Source organism: Xenopus laevis, chromosome 4L (genome assembly GCF_017654675.1).
Source record: "Xenopus laevis strain J_2021 chromosome 4L, Xenopus_laevis_v10.1, whole genome shotgun sequence".
Lineage (NCBI taxonomy): Eukaryota > Metazoa > Chordata > Amphibia > Anura > Pipidae > Xenopus > Xenopus laevis.
In genome coordinates this window covers 115,349,730-115,373,005 of record NC_054377.1, presented here as the reverse complement: position 1 = coordinate 115,373,005, position 23,276 = coordinate 115,349,730, and the positions used below count along the sequence as shown (strand labels likewise).

At 39.7% G+C, this 23,276-nt stretch overlaps 1 protein-coding gene across 2 annotated transcripts in view; it reads left to right on the top strand.

Annotated features, from left to right (window-relative positions):
* notch2.L (notch 2 L homeolog) overlaps positions 1 to 23,276 on the top strand; it is a 104,089-nt gene that overhangs the window by 60,216 nt on the left and 20,597 nt on the right. For both annotated transcript variants that reach the window (XM_041590669.1, XM_018258778.2), the window contains exons 4-15: positions 1,690 to 2,025; positions 3,985 to 4,107; positions 5,463 to 5,696; positions 7,419 to 7,574; positions 9,874 to 10,062; positions 11,237 to 11,350; positions 16,171 to 16,284; positions 16,639 to 16,872; positions 18,206 to 18,316; positions 20,178 to 20,370; positions 20,510 to 20,655; positions 20,976 to 21,089. In XM_041590669.1, the coding sequence (XP_041446603.1) occupies positions 1,690 to 2,025; positions 3,985 to 4,107; positions 5,463 to 5,696; positions 7,419 to 7,574; positions 9,874 to 10,062; positions 11,237 to 11,350; positions 16,171 to 16,284; positions 16,639 to 16,872; positions 18,206 to 18,316; positions 20,178 to 20,370; positions 20,510 to 20,655; positions 20,976 to 21,089 (2,064 nt within the window). The remainder of the gene's footprint in view (positions 1 to 1,689; positions 2,026 to 3,984; positions 4,108 to 5,462; positions 5,697 to 7,418; positions 7,575 to 9,873; positions 10,063 to 11,236; positions 11,351 to 16,170; positions 16,285 to 16,638; positions 16,873 to 18,205; positions 18,317 to 20,177; positions 20,371 to 20,509; positions 20,656 to 20,975; positions 21,090 to 23,276) is intronic.

Below are 23,276 nucleotides of genomic sequence, written 5' to 3'. Positions count from 1 at the left end.
TTTCTTTTTTTTTTTTTTTTTTTATAGTTTTTGAATTATTTGCCTTCTTCTTCTGACACTTTCCAGCTTTCAAATGGGAGTCACTGACTATCTAAAAGCTCTGTAAAGCTACAATTTTATTGTTATTGCTGCTTTTTATTCTGTTCATGCCTCTCTTATTCATATTCCAGTGTCTTATTCAAATCAATGCATGATTGCTAGGGTTATTTGGACCATAGCAACCAAATTGCTGAAAGTGCAAACTGGAGAGCTGCTGAATAAAAAGTTAAATAGCTCAAAAAGCACAAATTATAATAAATGAAAACCAACTGAAGAATTGTCTCAGAATATTGCTCTCTACATCATACTAATGTGTTCATTTATAGGTCAACAACCCCTTAAACAAATATTGTTCTATAAAGGTAATATACTCCCCTATTTATATCTATGTTTATTACCAGCATCTAAAGGAGAAAGGTTACAGCTGACTTCTGATGGAGGTGGGAGGGGTTGCTATATAAATAGTTAAAATATAAATTTCTATGTTAAATTTTATATAGCATTGCTAATTATGTTTATTTTTATATAGCATTGCTAATTATATACACCCACACATACATATAATCATTTTTATTATTATTATTATTATTATTAATAATAATAATAAACACTGCAGCTGTAGAAAGACTTGTTTTTAGATATATTGTTTTCCCTTTAAATCATCAGAGTATCTAGGTAAGGCCAGAAAATAAGCTCTTGAGAGACCTGTGTCTCAGGCAGAATAGAAGAGGGGTTGATTATATGGGTAAGATCAAACGAATTCCGTCCACTCTGCCACTAGGGAGTAGATGTTCAGTAATGGGGAGATTAGTCACCCCAGCGACAAATCTCCTCTTCTTCGGGGAGACAATCTCCCCGAACTGCCTGCCCTCTGCCGGCTAAAATGAGAATCGTCTGGGGAAAGGCACACGCGGCTCTTCGTTTTCCGAAGTTGCCCGAATTGACCAGGCGATTTTCATTTTAGCCGGTGGAGGGCAAGGGGATGGCAGTTCGTGGAGATTGTTGCCCCGAAGAAGAGGAGATTTGTCGATGGGGCGACTAATCTCCCCCAATTTGCTCGACCGCTAAGGGGCAGATTTATCAATGTGTGAGATTGATACTCACAACAGAACACCTCATCCACTTTTCCTGTTTATCAATGGGTTAGAGTTCACCATATGATAAATATGCTTCAAAAGATCACAGAGGAAGGAATAGAAAGTGGGTGAGTTTTTCTGTGGTTTGCTATAATTTCACACTTTGATAATCTGCCCATAAGTGCACAATTCAACCTTTCTTCATCTGGGATGTTTAATATAACAGATAGCACACTGTTTAATAAATATGCAGAACAGATGCTCAAATTAGCTTTGTTTATTCGTCTGGAGTTTATATTACCCTTTTATTTTCCTAATTCCAAACAATGCACACTGCACTGATCACTAAAAGGGGTACTAATTTCATGCATATAATCATTCAGATGTTTCCGTGTGATGCTCCTGTGTCTTTAAGTATGTATTTGGTAAAACTAAATATGTTCAGGGAAGACACAATAGATCACAATAGAAGTTGTGTAACTGCACCATTTCAATAGCAAAGCGTGAAATATGGTTTGCATGCAGTTTGTTGGTTTCAGGCACCATCTCCAGTTCTGTTGTGTTGCTTTGGCAGGAAAAGACTGCGAATTCATTGATGCCTGTGCCTCCCAGCCATGCGCCAACGGCAGTACCTGTTTACCCAATGAAAACCAGTATAGCTGTACTTGTCAGGCTGGATACACCGGCCTCAAGTGTGAAATGGATGTGAACGAGTGCACCTCACCGGGGTTATGCAAAAACGGAGGAACTTGTGAGAACCTTCCAGGGTCCTACAGGTGTCAGTGCCATCCGGGTTACATTGGTCAGCGCTGTGAGAGCCCCTTCATCCCCTGCTCTCCTTCTCCATGTATGAATGGAGGCACCTGTCGCCAGACTAGTGAATTCGCCTATGAGTGCAACTGCCTGCCAGGTAATGGTCATGACAATAATAATAATAATGTTTTGTTTTAAGTACATCACTCACATATTATAACAGCACCTATTAGTTAACCTATTGGTTAAACTCAACTCATTCCTCATTTAAACCCAATAATGTCCAGTTAGGTATGCTTATGGACTGCAGTCTGTCAGGGAAAGTAATCCTATGCACACATTCCAGTTTTGCTGCGAGGGGGTTCTGGGAACGATAAGATTCACTTGTTTGGCGAGGTTGCCAAGTGAGCCGATCTTTCCCCGATATGCCTTCCAACGGCAGGGCAATATCAGGTTAATCCAAATGTTCAGCCCTAGAGCCGAACGATTGGATTACAACGAAGAGAATGGGTGCCGACAGATCGTAGGACCACATCGTTTGCCGATGTCGCCAAATGAGCAGATCTCTCTCCGATATGCCCACATTAAGTTGGGCAATATCGGAATGATCCAATCATGGGCCCTTGGTACCAGGGCCGCTCCTGCCGGGTTTTAACCCAGAAATTCGGCTCCGCTAGTGCAGAGAGCGATATTGCGCTCAATGCATTAGCGATGCTGCCCCCCTTAGACCTGCTCCAATGCTAATTTTTAAGCGCAGAGTGCGAGACAAGGGGGCGGCATCTGGGCTGCTGCCTCAGGTTGCAGCAGCCCCAGAATCGCCGCTGCTAGGCCCCAACGATCGGATCATAATTCAGACAATACGGGCAGTCAAAAATGCGGGACTGAACCAACTAACAGATGCGGCAGCTATCCAACGGGGGTTTAAACCATACCCGATCGACGTCTTCCCTACTTTCGGCCAGATATCGATCGGGGAAGCCTGTCGGAGGGCCCCATACACGGGCCAATAAACTGCCGACTTGTCTGTCGGCGGCTTTTATCGGCCCGTGTATGGCCACCTTATGATAGTTACAATAACATTTATATGTGATACCCATCTTGAAAACCTTCAGCTGTTGCTTTAGAATAATTGTCAGCTCCTTATAAAAGCTAAAGGCTGGTTTAATTAATAATGAGGCCCCCAAAAACCTTCGGGTTTGTCCTGGGACTAACTTCATCACTGCCAACCCTGGTCAAGCACTGTCACATTGATACAATGTATCCTTTTAAAGGTCCTTTCTCATATCCAGCTTCAGCCCTCCAACTGTGTTTAAGATAGAATTTGATAGATGCTGAACAAGGCTGACAACCACAACGCTACAAATTCCAAAATAGCTTCTCAAGAAACCCCAATGTTAAAATACAGGCCACTGTTACATCAGATATAGCAACAGAAAATGACACTGACTGCGGATAATGTGGAGAACACAAAAAACATCCAGAAAGGCTGAAGCAATATGTCGAACTTTTTTAACAGGGATGCTATTCATATTTATTAAACCTCATTTATTTGGTCGAGATTTTTAAGGGGAATTTTTCGCTGAAAAAAACCTAAAATTTTTAGAGATTTATTATTCTCCAAAGCTGCTAAAAATCCAAATCCGAAAATACACCATCTCAAACCTGTCATGTAAAAGTCAATGGCAGATGTCCCTGAAGTTGTTTCTTGACATTGTGATCTGTGCTGGATAAAGTTGAGTTTTCGCAGTGTCAATTCAATAAAGTCGAGTTTTCGGAGCTTCGGTATGAATTGACCCTCGGTTTTGTTGCGACGTTTTGCCGTTCTGTTTTTTTCCAGAAATATTATCGATAAATGAGTTCAATTCATGGAACAGAGTTTGGTCATTTTTTTTTTATAAAAACTGAAATTAATTTGGGTTTTAGTTAATGACCCCCTCAATGTTACAATACCTTCTATCTCATCACCTCGTCTCTTCTCTTAGATTGTAAGCTGTATTGGTTGATATCTGTATGTCATGCATCTAGTCTGTATTGTATAGTAAAAAATACTACTCTTGATCTGTACATACCCTCTATCATTTTAAGATTTGTCTAAATATATTTTATTTTAATAAAGGCTTCGATGGAAAAAATTGTGAAAGCAACATAGATGATTGCCCCAGTCATAAATGCCAGAATGGTGGAACCTGCGTGGATGGGGTGAACACATATAACTGCCGGTGTCCTCCCCAGTGGACTGGTAAGATAAAGGGGCTTGAGAAGACCTTTTTTCAGACCCATATGACCTTATAGAACTATTCTAGTACTAGTACTCCTTGTCAGGGGCTGTCAACCAGCATGTTGGACAACATTTTTACTTATGTGCGGTAGCGCCACAGCTTGTATGCCAAATATGAAAATAAAACCAGACTGGGTAATAATTCTTAATAGTGAGGATTTTGGGCTGATCATCTGACCATCTATTGTCAGTGAGCCTAAGAGACCCTTGTATATCATAGAGTTACAGTTAGTGAAGGACAATGCCCCAGACCCTTGATTCCGTTTGGCATTAAGCAGCATATCAACATTTACTGATTTATTTTGGGCCAAATCCTTTGTCTTCCCTCAAATGGAAATTCTAACCTGCCTGATAGAGAACTGACCCCATTTATGGCTAGGTATTAATTGGAGCGACTGTTCAGCAGGCACCATACCATAATTAGCGAGGTCAGCAGATTTCCATTATTGGTGGTTTCTGAGTTTTTTAGCTTTTTTTTTTTTCAGCAGCTCTCCAGTTTGCAATTTTAGCTATCTGGTTGTTAGGGTCCACGTTACCCTAGTAACCATGCATTGATTTGAATAAGACTAGAATGTGAATAGGAAATTACTTAATAGAAAGATGAGTAACAAAAAAAGTGGCATTAACAATACATTAGTAGCCTAACAGAGCATTTGTTTTTTAGATGGGGGTCAGTGGCCCCCATTTGAAAGCTGGAAATAGTAAGAAGAAAAAGGCAGATAATTCTAAACCTAAAAAAATTAATAATTGCAAAGTTGCTTATAATTGGCTATTCTTTTATGTACTAAAAGTTAACTTTTAACCAGTCCTTGGTCCATGCATGAGATTGCAAATTCCAGATGCATAGGTTCTGTATATGTTTAAGTCAGTTGGATACAGTGTAAAACTCTTACTACAGAGGTGTGTACAGAGTGTGTGGTCCTTAGGCTATGGACACACGCTGTTTTCGGAAGCTGTTTTCAGCCTGAGTAATTATTATGCAGGATGAGAGAAGCAGGTCTGCTCAGTGCCCCTGCTCCATTGATTTGAATCCAATCAGCCTGTGTCAGCCTGAGATCAGCCCAAATACGCAGGCTGAAAACAGCATAGCCTTACAAAATGTAGCTGACACTATGCATTTGGTAACAGAGGTGAAATATAGTTTTTATTGAAAATGATGTATAGAACAGCTGCTAGTAAATTTACCCTGAATTGATACACCCAGGCAAGACATACTTTCTGCTTATAAATGTATTGATAGAAACTGAGCTTATGAGATAAATATTATATCATTTTTATAGACAGAATGATATTTAGTATATTAATACCCCTGACAGGCCAGTTCTGCACAGAGGATGTGGACGAATGCTTACTCCAACCCAATGCTTGCCAAAATGGAGGAACCTGCACCAACAGCAATGGAGGCTACAACTGTGTCTGTGTAAATGGATGGAGTGGGGATGACTGCAGCCAGAATATCGATGACTGTGCCACTGCTGCCTGTGCCAATGGGTCTACTTGTATTGATCGAGTCGCTTCCTTTATTTGTGTTTGCCCAGAGGGAAAGATTGGTAAGAACCATGAATACTGTAACACTCGTTGTTTGTGTGTTTTTTCATCATGGTTAAATATCCTTCTCTGGCTGTGATTTTTCTTAAGACCTAGTCGTATTTCATTCCCATTCCCATGAACAAAGAGTTGGAAAAAATAGAATGTTCCCATAAAGAGATATTGGCAAATTTCTTTCATATCAACAAGGCCGTTGATTTCCTCATCCTTGCATCAGGCTGACCAAAGCTACCTACGAATTGGTTTCTAAGGATGATTGGACCCAGGCAAATCTTGTGCATGTTACTGTATAACCCACTGTGTAAATTATATTGAAACACTAGAGTTGACGTACTGTTTTCTTTCAACATTGATTGTAGCTGAACTATAGTATTTGCATAACACAGAGGATTAAATTATGGGTTGATCAGTTTGTATATCTTACTTGTGATGTGCCAACAAGGCATCACATCATTATTATGTTCTGTACCGTGTTAACTTACTGGACTCCTGTTCTTTTTAAATGCACACCCTGAGATCATTGCACAAAGTACCATATGGTTGTAGTAAGTGCTTTAGTCCAGATGAGTCATCATAAATGTCAGTCAGACACACAAGATGTACATGCCAGATGTTGCCATTAGATGGCCAATTAGGTGTGTATGTATTGTAGCCCAAGGGGGATTGCATGCATTTGAAGGAACAGAATATTCATTGAAAAGACAAGGGGGCAGATTTACTAAAAAAGCGAAGTGGCTAACGATACCGACAATTCGCTAGCCTTACCGCCCGTAGGGACGTCACTGATTTACTAACGAAAGAGACAGGTGCTAGCGGTCATACTCTATGGCCAGGCGACTTTCCGATCTGTCGAACGGTTGTTACTCCGCAAATTCACTAAAGTGGGGATTTTACTGAAAGTTACCTCTTTCGCCAGCGTTGCCTTCGCCATCTCAGACCAGGCAAAGTGCATTAAAGTAGCTAGAGCTTCCTCAATCTTCTGTCACTTACATTATATTCTGTAACCCGAAAATGCATCAAAGTCCAAAAAAACACTGGAGTCTTATCCTTTTTTCAGCCTGATTGCCTGCAAAAGACCTAACAATTTTTTTTTGGGTAACAGGTTTTCCCCCATACATTTGCAAACATATGGAACATTAATTTACAGTGGGCACATGTGTAGGGCATTAGATTAACTATTGTCTTTATTAAGGTTCCCTGGACATGTGTTTTAAAAAGTGTGATTTGTAATTATATGCACCAACATTTAACATAAAGACGTCCATACAACTTTAAATTTCTCGCCGTATGAAAATTGACCTGAGTGCAAGATCCATATCGAAGTTTCGCAGAAATGAACGCTAGCGCATCTTCACTATCAAATGCTCACATTGCTGAAGTAACACTAGCGAAAAGTTGCCAGCGTTCGACGCCCACGACGAAACTCCGCATTTTAGTGAATCGGCGTAGCCTGAGCGCATTTGTACCTGGTGAAGTGTTTCGATGGGTGCGAAATGGTCGCTGGCGACAATTTGCCATTTAGTAAATCTGCCCCATGGATTGGTCCCAGTGATCATAAAAGGATCAGGAAAAGGTATGGCCACTGTTATTGGTTAACCGTATGAACACCGTGAAGTCTCCAATAGCATGTGATACATATGAATTTTAGTGGGCTGATGTGAATTTATTAAAGACACATTATAGACTAAACATGGGGCACTCATATTTATTTCTTTGCATTTCAGGACTCCTCTGTCACAAAAATGATGCTTGCTTTAGTAATCCTTGCCATATTGGCTCTTTGTGTGATACCAACCCTCTGACTGGACAAGCCATTTGCACTTGCCCCCCTGGGTACAAAGGGACAGCCTGCACAGAAGACATAGATGAATGCTCTCTGGGTGAGTATGTTTCCTTTTTGCCTTGGATGCACTCTACAAATAAAAGCAGTTTAGGCTCTCTAAGCTGGTGTTATTACCAAATAATCAGTTATTTACTCGATTTGACCACCAACACAGTGGGTTGAATTGGAATGTTACAATCACTCCACCAATGGCCAATGATTGAATCATAATGGGGTACCTGTCAGGAAAGGACAGCATCAACATGCCTATGTGGTGATCAACATTGCTTTTAACTGAGCTGTAGTAGTTGCATAAACCAGACGATTTATGGCCTAATCTCTTTGTATTTTTTACTTGTGATGTGCAAACAAGGCATCACACTATTATTATGTCCTGTACAGTGTAAACTTACTGTTCTTTTTGAATGCACATCCGTTTTTTCCTCCTGAACTCCGCTCGCTTATCAACTCTTCCTCTTCAGCTCTAGTATCTATTCTCTCTCATAAGTTCCTTTTATTCTATGCTGAAATCCGTTTTTCCTCCTAAACTCCCATATAATTTCTTCCCCAGCTCCCTTTTCAACTGTTCCTCCTCAGCTCCAGTAGCTATTCACCCTAATAAGTTCCTTTTTCTATTCCGAAATCAGTTGCTTCCTCCTAACCTCCCATATAATTTCTCCCCCTCCCCCAACTCACATGCAATTTCTTTATCCTCAGCTCCAGTATCTATTCTCTCATAAGTTCCTTATTTCTGTTCTGTAATCACTTCTTCCTCCTAACCTCCCATATCTTTTTCTCCACTACAGCTCAAGTCGTCCTCCCTAGCTCCTGTAATTATTTTTTCTTCCTGTCACGGATGTCATGTCTTTCTACACAGCTCCAGTATCTATTCCTTCTTCCATGGTCCATTACTTCCTTCATCTCAGTTGCTATATCTCTTCTCCCTTCCCACCTCATGTGCGCTCTCTCTCTCGCGCTCTCTCTCTCTCTCCAACTCTTGTACTTTTTTCTCCAGTGTCTCTTCTATTTTATGGTATTCATATGCCCTATCACTCTCAACTTGTTTTTCATGTCTTCTAAGCACCTTATCACTTTCTAATTTTTTCTGGTGTAAAAACTCTTTCCCAAGCACCTACAGCTCTTTCTTTTCTAAGCATGGGTATCCTTTCCCTCCTCATATATCACTTATCTCTTCCTCAGTATCTCCAGCATCACCTCTTCCTCCTCAGTTCTTGCCTTCCATCCTACTGTTTCAGTTGCAGTTGCATTATTAAAGAGCCTTTGATTTTTATTTTCCCCTGTAATTTACATACAGTTTAATATCCCTGAAATCCAGGCAATAACAGTTCAATGTGAATGCTGCACTATCTGCTAAACTCATAAGGTCATTGTGGGATTAGATGCAGAACATTACGATCCAAGACATTTAATCATACCTTTCACAAGCAGGCTGGATAATCACTTCAATAAAGCTCTGTTGGAAAAGGAGCTGTTTTGGGCACAGTTTTATTTGAGTTGGATCGTTAAGCCGAGGTTGCTGCCTTTAGTGGAATGCAGCCTCTCACCATACCCTTTCCTGCTAGATCCGGTTAATTGGCTGGCTTTTTCTCTGCAGAGTTAAGCAGACCTTGTGATAACATCAGGAAAGGAAATCAGGTGAAAGTGACCAGCCTGGCAGAGGCAGACAGCTCGAGGAAAAAAAGATGCAATCCCTGTTTAGCTAGATCTGCATTTGAATATTATATTACTAATGACTGCCGGCTGCAGAAGAACAACAGAGACTTAATTCAGTTTTTCCCTTGCAACCTTTACTGAACCTTTCAGATAGTGACCTACTGTAAAGGTGAAAGGCATGCTTGTTGGTTAGGATGAATTTATAATGAGTAGATGCTTGTTTAATCATTCAGAATGGCCTAGCTGTTTCATTATTAGTTGTTAAAGATGTGCTGCTCCTGTAAGACTGTTCTTGTATGATACAGCATAGAACATGTAAGATTTAGTCATGTATGATTTACTATCCCTTATCCGGAAACCCATTAACCAGAAAGCTATAAATGACAAGAAGTCTGTCTCCTATAGACTCCATTTTATCTAAATAGTCCAAATGATTAAAAATGGTTTCCTTTTTCTCTGTAATAATAAAACAGTGCCTATAACTAAGATATAATTAATCATTATTGGAAACCAGCATGTTTGGGTTATTTAATGTTTACATGATTTTCTAGTAGACTTAAGGTATGAAGATCCAAATTACAGAACCAGAAAACCCCAGGTCCAGAGATTTCTGGATAACAGGTCCCATACTTGTATAAACATGTATTAATAGTTTTTCCATGTGGCTCTTATTTTTTATACAGTTAACAGTAATCCATGTGAGCATGCAGGAAAATGTGTCAATACTGAAGGTTCCTTTTACTGTGAATGTTCCAAGGGCTTCACTGGGCCCCGCTGTGAAATGGACATTAATGAGTGCCTGTCTGAGCCATGCCAGAATGATGCCACCTGTCTGGATAAAATCGGAGGCTTCACATGTTTGTGTATGCCAGGTTGGTGATTCTTTAATCATAAACCCTTATATTACTTTGCACTTTCACTTACATATGTCAACAGAGCCACTTTAATTTGTAATATAATAACTATAATATATAAATTAATTGGTGAATGCCAGCCCCCCCCCAGGAAAGGGAGGAGGGCACCATAAGCACTTTAATTTGGAATCATTTTTAAAAGAAAGTATCCATCAGAAATATAAAATAAATTAATTTTTTAAAAAGTACAGATTGATTTTCCGTTATACTTTTATTTTGAATGAATAATTCTGCTTCATAGTATTTATAAAATATAGTACTTACCAAACATTTCTGTACTTCCATAACTAGTTGCAATGTTCTCCATAACATTTCCCATGGCATAGGTTAAACACGATGCTGATGTAGTGTTGTGTTTATTCTGCATGGTTCTATTCTTACTCCCACTCAAATCATACAGATCTTTTTCTCCAAAACTGTGGTTAAAGGTCACAAAGAATAAAAAATCACATTAAAATGGCATCTAGGGTGTATGAAACATATCCACATTGTGAATTACAGCACAAAAACAGGGTTTTACTCAAAACTGTGTACAAATTACAACTAGAGATTCTGATTTGTTTTTATCCCTTCTTATATTTTTTTATTTTATATGTTAATCTATATTGTTTCATAGCAATGATACAGCTACACAACTCATTGCAATTGCAGAATCTAACTAGCAGTTGTACCTCAATGCAAGGTTCTTGGGTCCCAACCTGGACAATTCTTTTCCTTATTTGCACCACTTTTCCATTTTTATTACTGTTTAATATTGTATATATAATAGGGAATGACGTACCTCCTCTTGTAACATATAAGGATATTTTTTGAGTGCTGGTGTAAAACACACACATATAATCCCCTATACACGATTGGATTTATACACCTAGGCCAGGGCCACTTGGCACCCCCTTTTAACTTTCCTGCCTCTCCCTTCATATGCCTTTAAAGAGCTAGTAAATCTCCCACAAGTCCCCAGTGCTTCTAAACCCATTGCGATGTGGCTGGATGGTGTGCTGCCTCTAAATTTCTGCCATCATAGGCCTGGGCTTTTGTGGTCTTTCCATAACTCCGGGTCTGCCTCTATACTATAAGTGAAGACAAAAATGCATATCCTGAAAAAAGTCTGTGTCCTTGTATTCACCCACAGGTTACAAAGGAATACACTGTGAAATTGAGGTTGACGAATGCCTAAGCAACCCCTGTGTGAACAATGGAGTGTGTGTTGACAAAGTCAATCGCTTTGTGTGCATTTGCCCTCCAGGTGAGTGACCAGAAACCAAAAATGCAAATGATCAATTAGGTGCATCCAAATAACAAATCTGTTAACGCTTTTATAAGCAGGGTGTAGTGTCTCATCAATAAAATGTAAAGTATTGAAGCTTGGGGATGTTCAGCCTTTGGCTCTTCAGCTTCTTTCCTAGGATGAAGGGGAAATGCATTTTAATGACTGCTGGAGGGTTACATGCCCAAGAATTATCTAATTCTAGGAAAATCTATCACAAGCTATATCTTGGACCTTGGGGCTTTCTTTTCTAATACTAACATCTTCCTGTTTTGGTGGTGTCATCTCAACATTCTTCCTTTGAACTCCAGGAACCCGGAGGGGCTTATAACTCCCAAAAAAGTAAATAAATATATTATGTCCGTTACTCAGCCATCACTGATTGTTATCATCTCTAGAAAAGTAGCATTTAAACCCATGTCAGCTATTACAGCCTGGAGCAATTCACGTACTGGTTTTCCAGATGTGTTAGGTGTGTTCAGGTATATATCAAGGCAGAGTAACACTTATATGCAACTTGTGTAGTGGGAACAAAGGGGAAAAGGCTTTACCAAAACACATCTAAAAGATTTAACAAACGGGCAAAATTCTGTACTTTCTGTACTCACACACACACACATATATATACTGTATATACTGTGTATATATATATATATATATATTTAATACTTAAGGTGTGCTTGGATGCCTTTGATAGAACTTGAGTGACTTGCCCAGGCTTCCCTCAACCCCTCCAACTTCCTTCATGCTCATATACATCAGTATAGTAGCCACTATTCAGTAGTATTACTAGTGATAAATACACTTTTGCAGGCATATTAATTTATCTGTTTGTAGTAGGGATGCACCGAATCCACTTTTTTTGGATTCGGCCGAACCCCCGAATCCTTGGCGAAAGATTTGGCCGAATACTGAACTGAATCTGAATCCTAATTTGCATATGCAAATTAGGGGTGGGAAGGGGAAAACATTTTTTACAAAAAGTCACGCGATTTACCTTCCCGCTCCTAATTTGCATATGCAAATTAGGATTCTGATTCGGTTCGGCCCGGCAGAAGGATTCGGCCAAATCCTGCTGAAAAAGTCCCAATCCCGAACCGAATCCTGGATTCGGTGCATCCCTAGTTTGTAGAACTACTAATCTAAGATACTGAGGGCTAGTGGAATTACATACATTGACAATGTCCATACAGGAGTCCTCCAGCTCTTGTTGAACTAAAACACTGGACTTAAAGTTCAACAACAGCTAGAGGGCAGCAGGCTAAACAGGCTTCATGTTTCTAATTCCTATTTTGTATTTATATCGTTTCAAAGCCTTCGACTTAAACCTGTTTGTTGGGTGGTAAGGAGATAAGGATATAAACCATTACATGACAGGAGATGCTCAGACATTCTTATTCCTAATGTAGAAGATGTAGACCTTATCCACTCCCTGTAGGACTCTCCCTGAACTGGAACTGCCGGTGCCCCTGCTTAGAATAACAATAGAGAGCACTTTGCCAGACTTCATGTTTGTTCAGCTCTTATAATCCAGAGCTCTGCAGACTTGTGATTGTTGGCTAAAGGAGCTTTTATACAAAAATGAGTTCAACTGGTTCACTCACATAGCAAAATGTACAGCTTTCTGCTGGGCCCAAAGAGATGTGGGTGAGAAAGAATGTTTGCTATCTTGAGAAACTGTCCTGAGGCAAGGCTGCAGATCCAGAAGCAGAAAGAACTTGAAATTGTTTAATGTTAACCTATTGTTCTCTCGGATTGTTGTACGTGGAAACAAATATTTAGTCTGTTGCCTCAAGCCCCACACCTTTCTACATGTTTAGTCCAATTACTTGTTTAACTGTGAGGTGTGTCAGCATTTGTCAGCCCAGTTATGGTGATTCACTTCGCTTCTTTGTATTTCCTGCTTGAATGTGGACATTGCTAATTAATTTTCCTATGTCTTCTGATGTGACCGCATCTGGTGTTAGTTTTTGGCCTGGTTGTGATGAACAGAACAAGTTTATTGTAATGAAGTTAGATTCATTCACAGAGCTGTCAACCAACCCCATGTCTTGAGAGAAATAATGACCCGGTCCTTTTCTCAACTTTACTCTTAACTTTACTTTTAACTCTGTGGGCAAGTCTACTGGGGCTCATTTATAAACGCGGGGCAAATTTGCACCTGGGCAGTAACCCATAGTCCTTTTGGATGTCTGCAGGTTGGTGATGCAGAGATGTGTGTTTGCTTTGTCCTTTCAACCTTAATTGCCCCTAGTTGATGGCATGTTGTTCTCAGTCAGTATCTCCTTGGCCATTTTTTCATTGTGTGACACCAACATGTGAGTGAATCACTGTAGTTCCTGCCACAGTGCCCTAAAAATCTTCCCACGTCACAGAACTTTCTCCCTGCTTATTAAGCAAGTTCTTATATAACTTCTAAGCACAGTCAGCTCATCATTTTCACCATTTGTGTTTACTGTGTCAGTTACCATGAGAAACACTAGGTGCAGTGTATATAAAATTCCATGAATCCTACTGAATATTTTTTCTCCTCCTATCTTATTCTGATTTTTAATAAGATATCTAAAATAAACAACTTGAAAGTTAAAAATCAGTCTGATCCCCTAGCTGAGGCCTTTTCAGCACTTAGCTTATCTGCAACTTGCATTTGCCATTACCTTCTAAATTCCTTCCCTACTCTGCCTTGTCTCTTATTTGATTAGTTCTTAAACTTCAAACCATGACATGTTATTTCTTCAGGCTACCTTTATGGCCCTCCACATTGCCTTTTATATCCCTTATTCTGTTTACTTTGCCGTCATAAAAATGCACTGATTTCCCCCAGGGGCTTCTCACATTTATACTCATCACCACAGGTTCTACTCTGCTCCCTTAACTAAATCTCTTGTTCCTACATGTCTGCATTTTATGGACATTGGTCTTGTCCTTTTCAGTTTTTATCAATGAGTCACTGGTTAATGCCCTTAACAATGGCCCCAGACTCTAATCATGTTACTTAAATGTATCATGTTTCTTCTGATATGTTTGTACAGATCTACCAGAAAGGTGGTATATCATCTCTTCAACAAATTCCTTTAAAGGAGAAGGAAAGTAGTTTTTTTCACTTGGGGTTGCCAAATGTTACGCACCCCCAAGTGAATATATTTACTTATCTGAAACCCCAGGCCGGTGCTCCTATCAGCAGAAAAATGCACCGGCCCAGGGCTGTTCCAGCAAGCACCACGGAGAACTTCTTTTCCAGTTTCTTCCTTCTTCAAAAGTTCCCGGGCAGACGCATGCGCAGTAGAGTAGAGTAGTAGTACACCCGGTCTTGGTCGATCATGATAAAAACCCCTTGGTTAGTGGCAGAACTGCACAAGCCCAGGGCTGGCCATAGATACAAAGATTCGAACGATCGGACTTCCCCATCTCCCAACCTGCCACTAACCATTCAGATCATGATGGCCAAATCATTCCAGACACACAGACTCCCAGTTGAGAAGAGCTGAATAAACTTTGCACCATCTATCAGACATGGGCTTCTCCTTTTGTTAGAAGTGAGGGAAATATCTTTTTAGCCAGTGATGGAATACATCCACTAAATGGCCTTATGGAAAAAATATTGGCTTTCATAATAATGGGGTTATAGGGTGGTGGTTATGTGCTAAGTTTGAGCTTTTAATGCATTCGGCTCAAATTGGCAGGAGAAACATAGTAAAGGAAAGTGTATGTAAGGATAATTCTGAATGCTCTAAGCCAAAACACATGGTTCGTGGGACAGCGCAGTGTTAAAAACTTTCTTTTCAGATAATAAGCCATAATGTTCACTTAGAGGAACTGGCTAATTTATTGGTCTTAAATTTTTCTGCAAGTCATAGCTTCCAAGTCATAATTTATAAATTACAGATTGCGTATGTGAGAAATAAATTCACAATGGTTTAGATTTAGATTGTGGCCTTTACTCCGATTGGTCTGTGGACAGTTGGTACAGAGACCAATTTAGAAGAAGAAACAACTATGGATAGTTGTTATAACAATTCAACATTAAGATGAATTTATTCTGATTGTTATATGTTAAATATAGCCTCTTAGCTATAGCAAAACATCTATCTATCTATCTATCTATCTATCTATCTATCTATCATCTATCTATCTATCTATCTATCTATCTATCTATCTATCTATCTATCTATCTATCTCTCTCTCTCTCTATCTATCTATTATCTATCTATCTATCTATCTATCTATCTATCTATCTATCTATCTATCTATCATCTATCTATCTATCATCTATCTATCTATCTATCTATCTATCTATCTATCTATCTATCTATCTATCTATCTATCTATCTATCTATCTATCTATCTATCTATCATCATCTATCTATGATCTATGTATGCACTGTATTGATTTAATTGAGGTGACTATGGGACTTGCATGATAGGGTACCCCTTATCGTAATAAATTGCTTTGTGCTCCATGTCCATGCCTTTTATCATAATAATAAAGTTCCCACTAGATGGCTGTTTATACCATAAACAATACATTTCGGTGATGGAATGAAAGGTTTCCTTTTACCCTCTCCAAAGAGAAATTCCAGGTTTACTGTAATTAATTAATGCACCTTTTACATTTTTGTGTGGACTGACCATGGTTACAGTTAGTTCCCATACCAAAATGCTTTGCAGACAATATAACACAGAGTTTTTCAATGCTTGCTGGATATCTTTGACTAGCAACTGATTCCTCATTTCTTTAGGCTATGGTACATGTTATATGGTATTTTCTAAAACTTCTGTCTCATGACGTTCCTTTCCAGGTTTCACAGGACCAGTGTGCCAGATTGATATAGATGACTGCTCTAGCACTCCATGTCAGAATGGCGCCAAATGCGTTGATCATCCAGCTGGCTATGACTGTCTTTGTGCAACAGGTAGGCCTTATCATGCTCCACTTGAGGAAGAAGTGTATGAGGACGAAAACATAATTTATTCTTTATGAATTAACACGTAGTTTAATAATTCCATGCTAAATTCTGCAGGAAGGATACACTAATTTTCATGTACGATAATGATACTGTAAAGTCAAAAGGTTGGATTTAGCTCAACCAAAACTTTTGCATTGTTCAATGCTCTTCCTCTCTGTATGCCGAAGTTCCTCCTGTTAGGCTTGCGGTTTGCAGACCTACCATCGTCCAAACATATTTTTAGCATTGCATATGCATTAATCTTGATTCTTCTGTGTTTCTCTTACAGTTATATCTTATATATATTCTTTGATGTTGCAGGCTTCACAGGAGTTTTGTGCGAAGAAAATATCAACAACTGTGAACCACCTCCTTGTCATTATGGAACATGCCAAGATGGCATTGACTCCTACACGTGCATTTGTGAGCCTGGCTATATGGGTGCCATATGCAGTGATCAGATCGATGAATGTCATAGTAACCCTTGTCTCAATGAAGGCCGTTGTGTTGACCTCGTCAATGGGTATCAGTGTAACTGTCTACCTGGAACATCGGGTAAGTGGAGAAATACTCTATCAAACCAAATTATTAGCACTTTTTACATGTTTTTTTTTGTTCTGAAATGTTATATTATTTTAAACTTGTCCCTCAACACTGTTACTCTGGAAGACAGGATCTGACTTAGTAGACCCTGCACTGTGAGGGACAAGAACTGATTTAGTCCCACTCTACCACCCAGTGCAATCCTCTCTGTATAATGAACTTCAGTAGTGTAGGAGCAAACGTTTACCAGAGGAGCTGTTTGTTTAGAGAAGCTAGAAACTGGGAATGCCTAGAAGATAAGGAAGATCCTGGGAGACAATCTGTGTGTTGTACTTCACATGTACTTTCTAAAATATATCTTAAGTAAACAGAAATATGTAACAGAACTCCTGGCTGATCTCTGATAAGTGTATCAAAATGACCCAGGTGTTTAATCTCTCTCTCTCTGTTTATGTATGTGGTTTACAACTTAAGTTTTAAGTTTATTATACTACAGGATTCATATGATATTTTAGATACAATGAGGACTCTGTCATTCAGATTTTATTAGTCAGATGGTTTTGCCATTTATGAAGCTCAGAGGAGCTGCCATTTTACTCAGATGCTCCCCATTGCTCAGGGTAGTGCTAATATTTACGGATGAGTTGCACGCACTACTTCACAATTTCCAGGATTTCCAAGCTGCAGGGGAAAGCTGATGAGAATACCAGTCAAGATAACAGCCTGTGAAAGTGACTGTGTCTGTGTTCACAAAGTGGGGGAGTGAGATAAAACAGCATTGTATCTCATTGCCGCTTCCTTGGGACTGACTAAGAACAATAAATATACAGCAATACAGGACAGCATATCTCCACTTTCTTTGCTCAGACACTACACATAGATAGGGCATAATATATGAATCAACCATCTGCCTTCATAAACTGTGTTTTTTGCTTGACTACCTACTGTATGTCTGTCCACCTAGGGCTCCACGCTCACACTTGTGGGACCAAAGAGCTCTCCATAGACTTCTCTGTATGGCATCTTACATTTACTTAACCATAAACTCAGTAGCTGTGCGATCATTGTGCCCCAACATGTAACTCTTGCTTACTATTTCCTTCCATTCATACCTATATTTATTGCTTGTCTTTGAACTACTAAACCTGAATATTCACCAGTGTCAACATTGGCATTTACGCCCAGCTGCAATACTTACCAACATCCTTAGTGGTAACTAGTTACAACTAATTATATAGCCTTGTAGAACAACAGCTACACCTTGCTGGTGAATGCCTTGAGTATAAGGGATATTCTGTTTGATTTGTGAGGTTACCCAGGCTTGATTCCTATTCCTATCTTGCAGGGCCAAGATGTGAGAAGAATGTTGATGACTGCGCAAGCAACCCTTGCACTTACGGGAACTGCGTGGATGGCATAAACCGCTATGACTGTGTCTGCTCCCCAGGATTTACAGGTAGCGTGTACTAATAGAGAAGCAGCACATTTTCCTTGTAAACATGAGACTATTATGTACAGGTATGGGCAGTAACGGAACTATTTACTTCGGGGCCCGGGCAGGCCCCCCCCCATAGAGGAACTTGACGTGTGGTTTTGTTACCGATCGGGCCCTGGTGCAATTGCACCCTCTCCTCCCCCGGTATTTACGCTACTGGGTATGGGACCTGTTATCCAGAATGCTCGGGACCTGGGGTATTTTGGATAATGGATCTTTCCATAATTTGGATGTTCATGCCTTAAGTCTACTAGAAAATCTTGCAAACATTAAATAAACCCAAAAGGCGGGTGTTGCTTCCAATAAGGATTAATTATATCTTAGTTTGGATCTAGTACAAAGTACTGTTTTATTATTATTATAGAGAAAAGGGAAATCATTTTTAAAAAATGTGATTATTTATATAAAATGGAGTCTATGGGAGATGTCTTCCGTAATGTGGATCTTTCTGAATAATGGGCTTCTGGATAACGAATCCTATACCTGAACTTTTTTCCATCAAATAGTTAAAAAAAGTAATTCACCTTGTTTTATAACAAGCCAGCTGCCCTAGAAATAGGTTAGAGACAGCGTTTCACTCTGTGGAAGCCTCAGTCTCTTCCATGCTTCCTGCAATGTAGCAAGAATGACCTTTACTGCTTAAGGCACTTAACCAAAAAAGACTGTCTCCAAAAGCAGTTTCACATGAGTTACCACACAAAGCTCCATGGACCTTTGTGCACAAAAAGAATTCTAAAAAAGAATATTTATTGTGATTTAATTACCCGGTTTTATCATTGTGAGTTGGCAGGGAGCCAGATGTACAGGCGATTGCAAGTTATACCGAGGGCACCCATGTGTCTTTAGATGCAAATCGTATATTCAGTCCATACAACCATAGCACACTGACAAATAGGTTTCTGTTGCGTTTCAAATGTTTTATTGGCTCATTACAGTAGAAAAAGGCAACGTTAAAGGGCCCTGTGCGGCCCGAAACGTTGCCTTTTTCTACTGTAATGAGCCAATAAAACATTTGAAACGCAACAGAAACCTATTTGTCAGTGTGCTATGGTCGTATGGACTGAATATATGATTGCAAACCATGGCAGAAAGGGTAATTGACCACTAAGCACCTGGTCTGACGAGACGGAACACAGGGGTTGAGTACTTCATTATCGTTTAGATGCAAATCGGACATATCATCATACTTGATCCAAACTAAGATATCATTAATCCTTATTGGAGGCAAAACCAGCCTATTGGGTTTATGCAATGTTTCAATTATTTTTTTAATGGACTTAAGGTATGAAGATCCAAATTATTTAAAGATCTGTTGTCTCGAAAACCCCAAGCATTTTGGATAACAGATCCCATACCTGTATAATGTGTTATTATTGTTATTGTTATTGTCCTTATTAGTATATTGTTACATTTTCCCAAGTATAATTAGAGAATAACTCTGTGTCGCAGCTGAGGCCTGACCCAATCTGATGATGACTAGTAAAGGGGAGACCTCTAGTGGCAACCAGATTGCCTTTATGGGCATGCCAAATCAGATCCTTTTAGTTTTTTAACTTTTTCTTTTTCCATGAAAGGTTACGCTTCTTATGTAATAAAGTATTACTAAAATACTCAAAAAATGTAAAGGATCATTCAGGCAAGGTCCCATCTCCACTCCACGTTTCAGCTGTAAGCCTTGCACAAGACAAATCATTGTATGGTTTTCACATGATTGCTTGGGTTGCGTCACAGGATAGAGATCAGAAATCCTGGATGCAAGTTCTAACAAGTAAAGCTACATGTATTCCCTCTAAACGAATCTCATTTGTTGTGCATTTACTAGGTCCACAGTGTAAGGATGACATTGATGAGTGCGCTTCAAGCCCCTGTCATAACGGAGGAACGTGCGTAAATGAACAGAACAGATTCCGCTGTATCTGTCCGGAGGGATTTCGCCAGCCCAGCTGTTTTTCGCAGGTGGACGAATGTGTCAATAACCCGTGTATCCACGGCAACTGCACAGATGATGTCAATGGGTGGGTCACATTTTTCATGTGTTTATCATGTGTTCATTCCTGGTGCAATATAATATAGTCCCAGCTATAGGACTACATGGAATAATCACACTTCTCCAATGCCTTTACAGCTTTTACATATCAGATATTATTTGTACAGGTACAAGTGTCTCTGCCAACCAGGCTGGAACGGCAAGAAATGTGAAGTGGATAAAAATGAGTGTCTCTCCGACCCCTGTCAGAATGGGGGAACATGCGATGATCTGGTGAATGGATACAGATGCTCCTGCAAGAAAGGGTTCAAGGGTAAGGAAAACGCTTATAAGTGTCTAGATAGTTCTCTCCATTCACTACCAGGCAACATATGTTTATTAAAATTACCTGTAAGAGACTGATTATTGTAATGAGAATTAAGACAGTTTAACTGGTGCTGAGAAAGGAACTAGGGAATCAGAAGGGGCTAGGAACATACAGTTTTATAAGTGGAATGTGTGGCATGGAGAAATGCTACTGGGTTCTTTTCCTGTGCAATTACAATCATTTTAAGGCCCTGATTATTCTGGAATGTTGGGTAACGTAGAAGGTTATTCCAAACCCTCCATAAGCATTTGTGTTGATGCCTGTAGGTTACAACTGTCAGATTGATACCAATGAATGCGCTTCGAATCCGTGTTTGAACCATGGGACCTGCAGAGATGGGATCAACGGTTACACGTGCCACTGTGCTCTGCCTTACACCGGTAAGTATGGGAAGAGTTTGTTTTACATCATATGTTTCTTTTCACTAATCACTTTTTAGGAACCATATTAGGAATGTATATATTTATATGTATAACTTATGTATTATATGTATAACAAGTTGACTGCCCTAGGCATTGGACCTAAACACACCCCTACGTCATGCGCACTGACGTCATGCGTCAGAGTGCTGACGTCACACATCATGTGCCGTGTGCGCTGACATCACACGACATGCTCAGCAGAAGTGACATCAGTGCTCCGTGCGTGTGATGTCACTTCCGCAGTGTTCCTTGGACCCCCTCGCCCCCTCAGCTCCATCACCGGATTTCCTATGGATTTTCCTATTTCCGAGGGTGGGGAGGGTTTTAAAAAAAAAATAGTCATCCAGAGTGCCGCCATAGGCCCTCAGGGGCCTATATATTAATATGGCCCTGGTTGTTCACCTTTGAGTTAACCTTTGAGTATGATTTGGAGAGTGACATTCTGAGACAATTTGCAATTAGTTTTCATATTATTTGTGGTTTCTGAGTTATATAGAATTGTATTCAGCATCTCTGCAGTTTGCAAATTCAGCAATCTGGTTGCTATGGCCCAAAATACCCTAGCAACCATGGAATGATTAAAGTAAGAGGCTGGAATATGAATAGAAAGATGAGCAATAAAAAAACAATAACAATAAATTTGTAGCATGATGGGGTCAGTGACCCCCATTGGAAAGCTGAAAAGAAGGCAAAAATGTAAAAAAATTATTAAACAATAATGAAGACCAGCTGCAAAGTTGCTCAGAATTGGCTATTTAAAGGTGAACCACCCCTTTAAGCCATTTCTTTGCAGGGGCTCTGCTGCCATGTGGAGGCAGCAGCTCCCAAGTTACCAGGGACGGCAAAAAGCTTTAAGAGCCGACTTTCCGGTCATTAAACCAGACATTCAGCTCTTCTAGTGCAGAGAACCCAATAGTGCTCTCTACACTAGCAATGTAGCCCCACCTGGACCCGCTCATGTGCAAAAAAAAGTAAGTGCGGAGCAAGGGGGGCAGCGGCATCGCCCCTGTTTCTTTGTGCAGTGCAGGCATATAGGAATGGGTTTTTAGAACAAAGAAGCAGAACCACCATATTTTTTGCTGTTACCATTATCTTTTTATTGTTGTCTTATATTTTATTTAATAACTGTTGTGAACATCTGGTCTTGATAACGACAGTAAGGTGCATGCGTTTCTGCTGTTCTGATTTTTGTTCGGTGTAATATAGTCTAATATAGTTTATGTTCAGATAAAACTGAATGATGGGAATCTGGATGAAGCAATAGAGAGAGAGAGGGTGATACTATCAGCAGCTGTCCCAGACAGAAACACAGCCACTGCTGGAGTTATCACTTGTGGCTTCCTGGCTGAGTAGACAAGGCACCTGCTGTAGCTTTGCTAGGAATCAGGTTCTGATTAGAACTCGCTTCTGCTTTCCTCAATGACTCATTCAGCCCATTGCTTCACTGTCTGCACTTTGCTATTTCCTCTGTTTTTCAGTCCAGAATTTCATAACTGGCGTTTTCAGTTACAGCCGGCCGCATTTTCATAATATCGGAGAGCACAGCCGCCAATTGAAGAAGCTTCTCCTGCCCCTTAAACTTCTTTCGTATTTCATTTTACTCTTCTTTTTCTAATGCATATTGTAGCTGTAAAGATGATTTAGGATTAGGATTTTGGTGCCTGTTTGCTAAGAAATCAAAGGATTATACTGTACATATACACTCCACTCTAATATAGGTATGGGATCCATTATACGGAAACCCATTAAATAGAAAGCATCAATTTATGTTAAGGCCATCTTCCATAGGGGTAGATTTATCAAAATATGTAATAATAAAACAGTATCTTGTACTTGATCCAAACTAAGATATAACTTAACCTTACTGGAAGCAAAACCAGCCTATTGGGTTCATTTAATGTTTAAGGAATTTTCTAGTAGACATAAGAAAGAACCATTATCCAGAAAACCCCAAATCCCGAGCATTCTGGGTAGCAGGTACACCCTAACCTGTTTGTCTTCTGCTGATACTGTGCCTCATTGATTTTGAAAAACGTGTTCTGAAAATACGTTTATAAAAATAATGAGAGAATTTAGGCTGTAGCTTAATTGAATATTAGATTTATGCTTGTGCTTTCTTTATAAATGAAGAGGCACGTGAATACA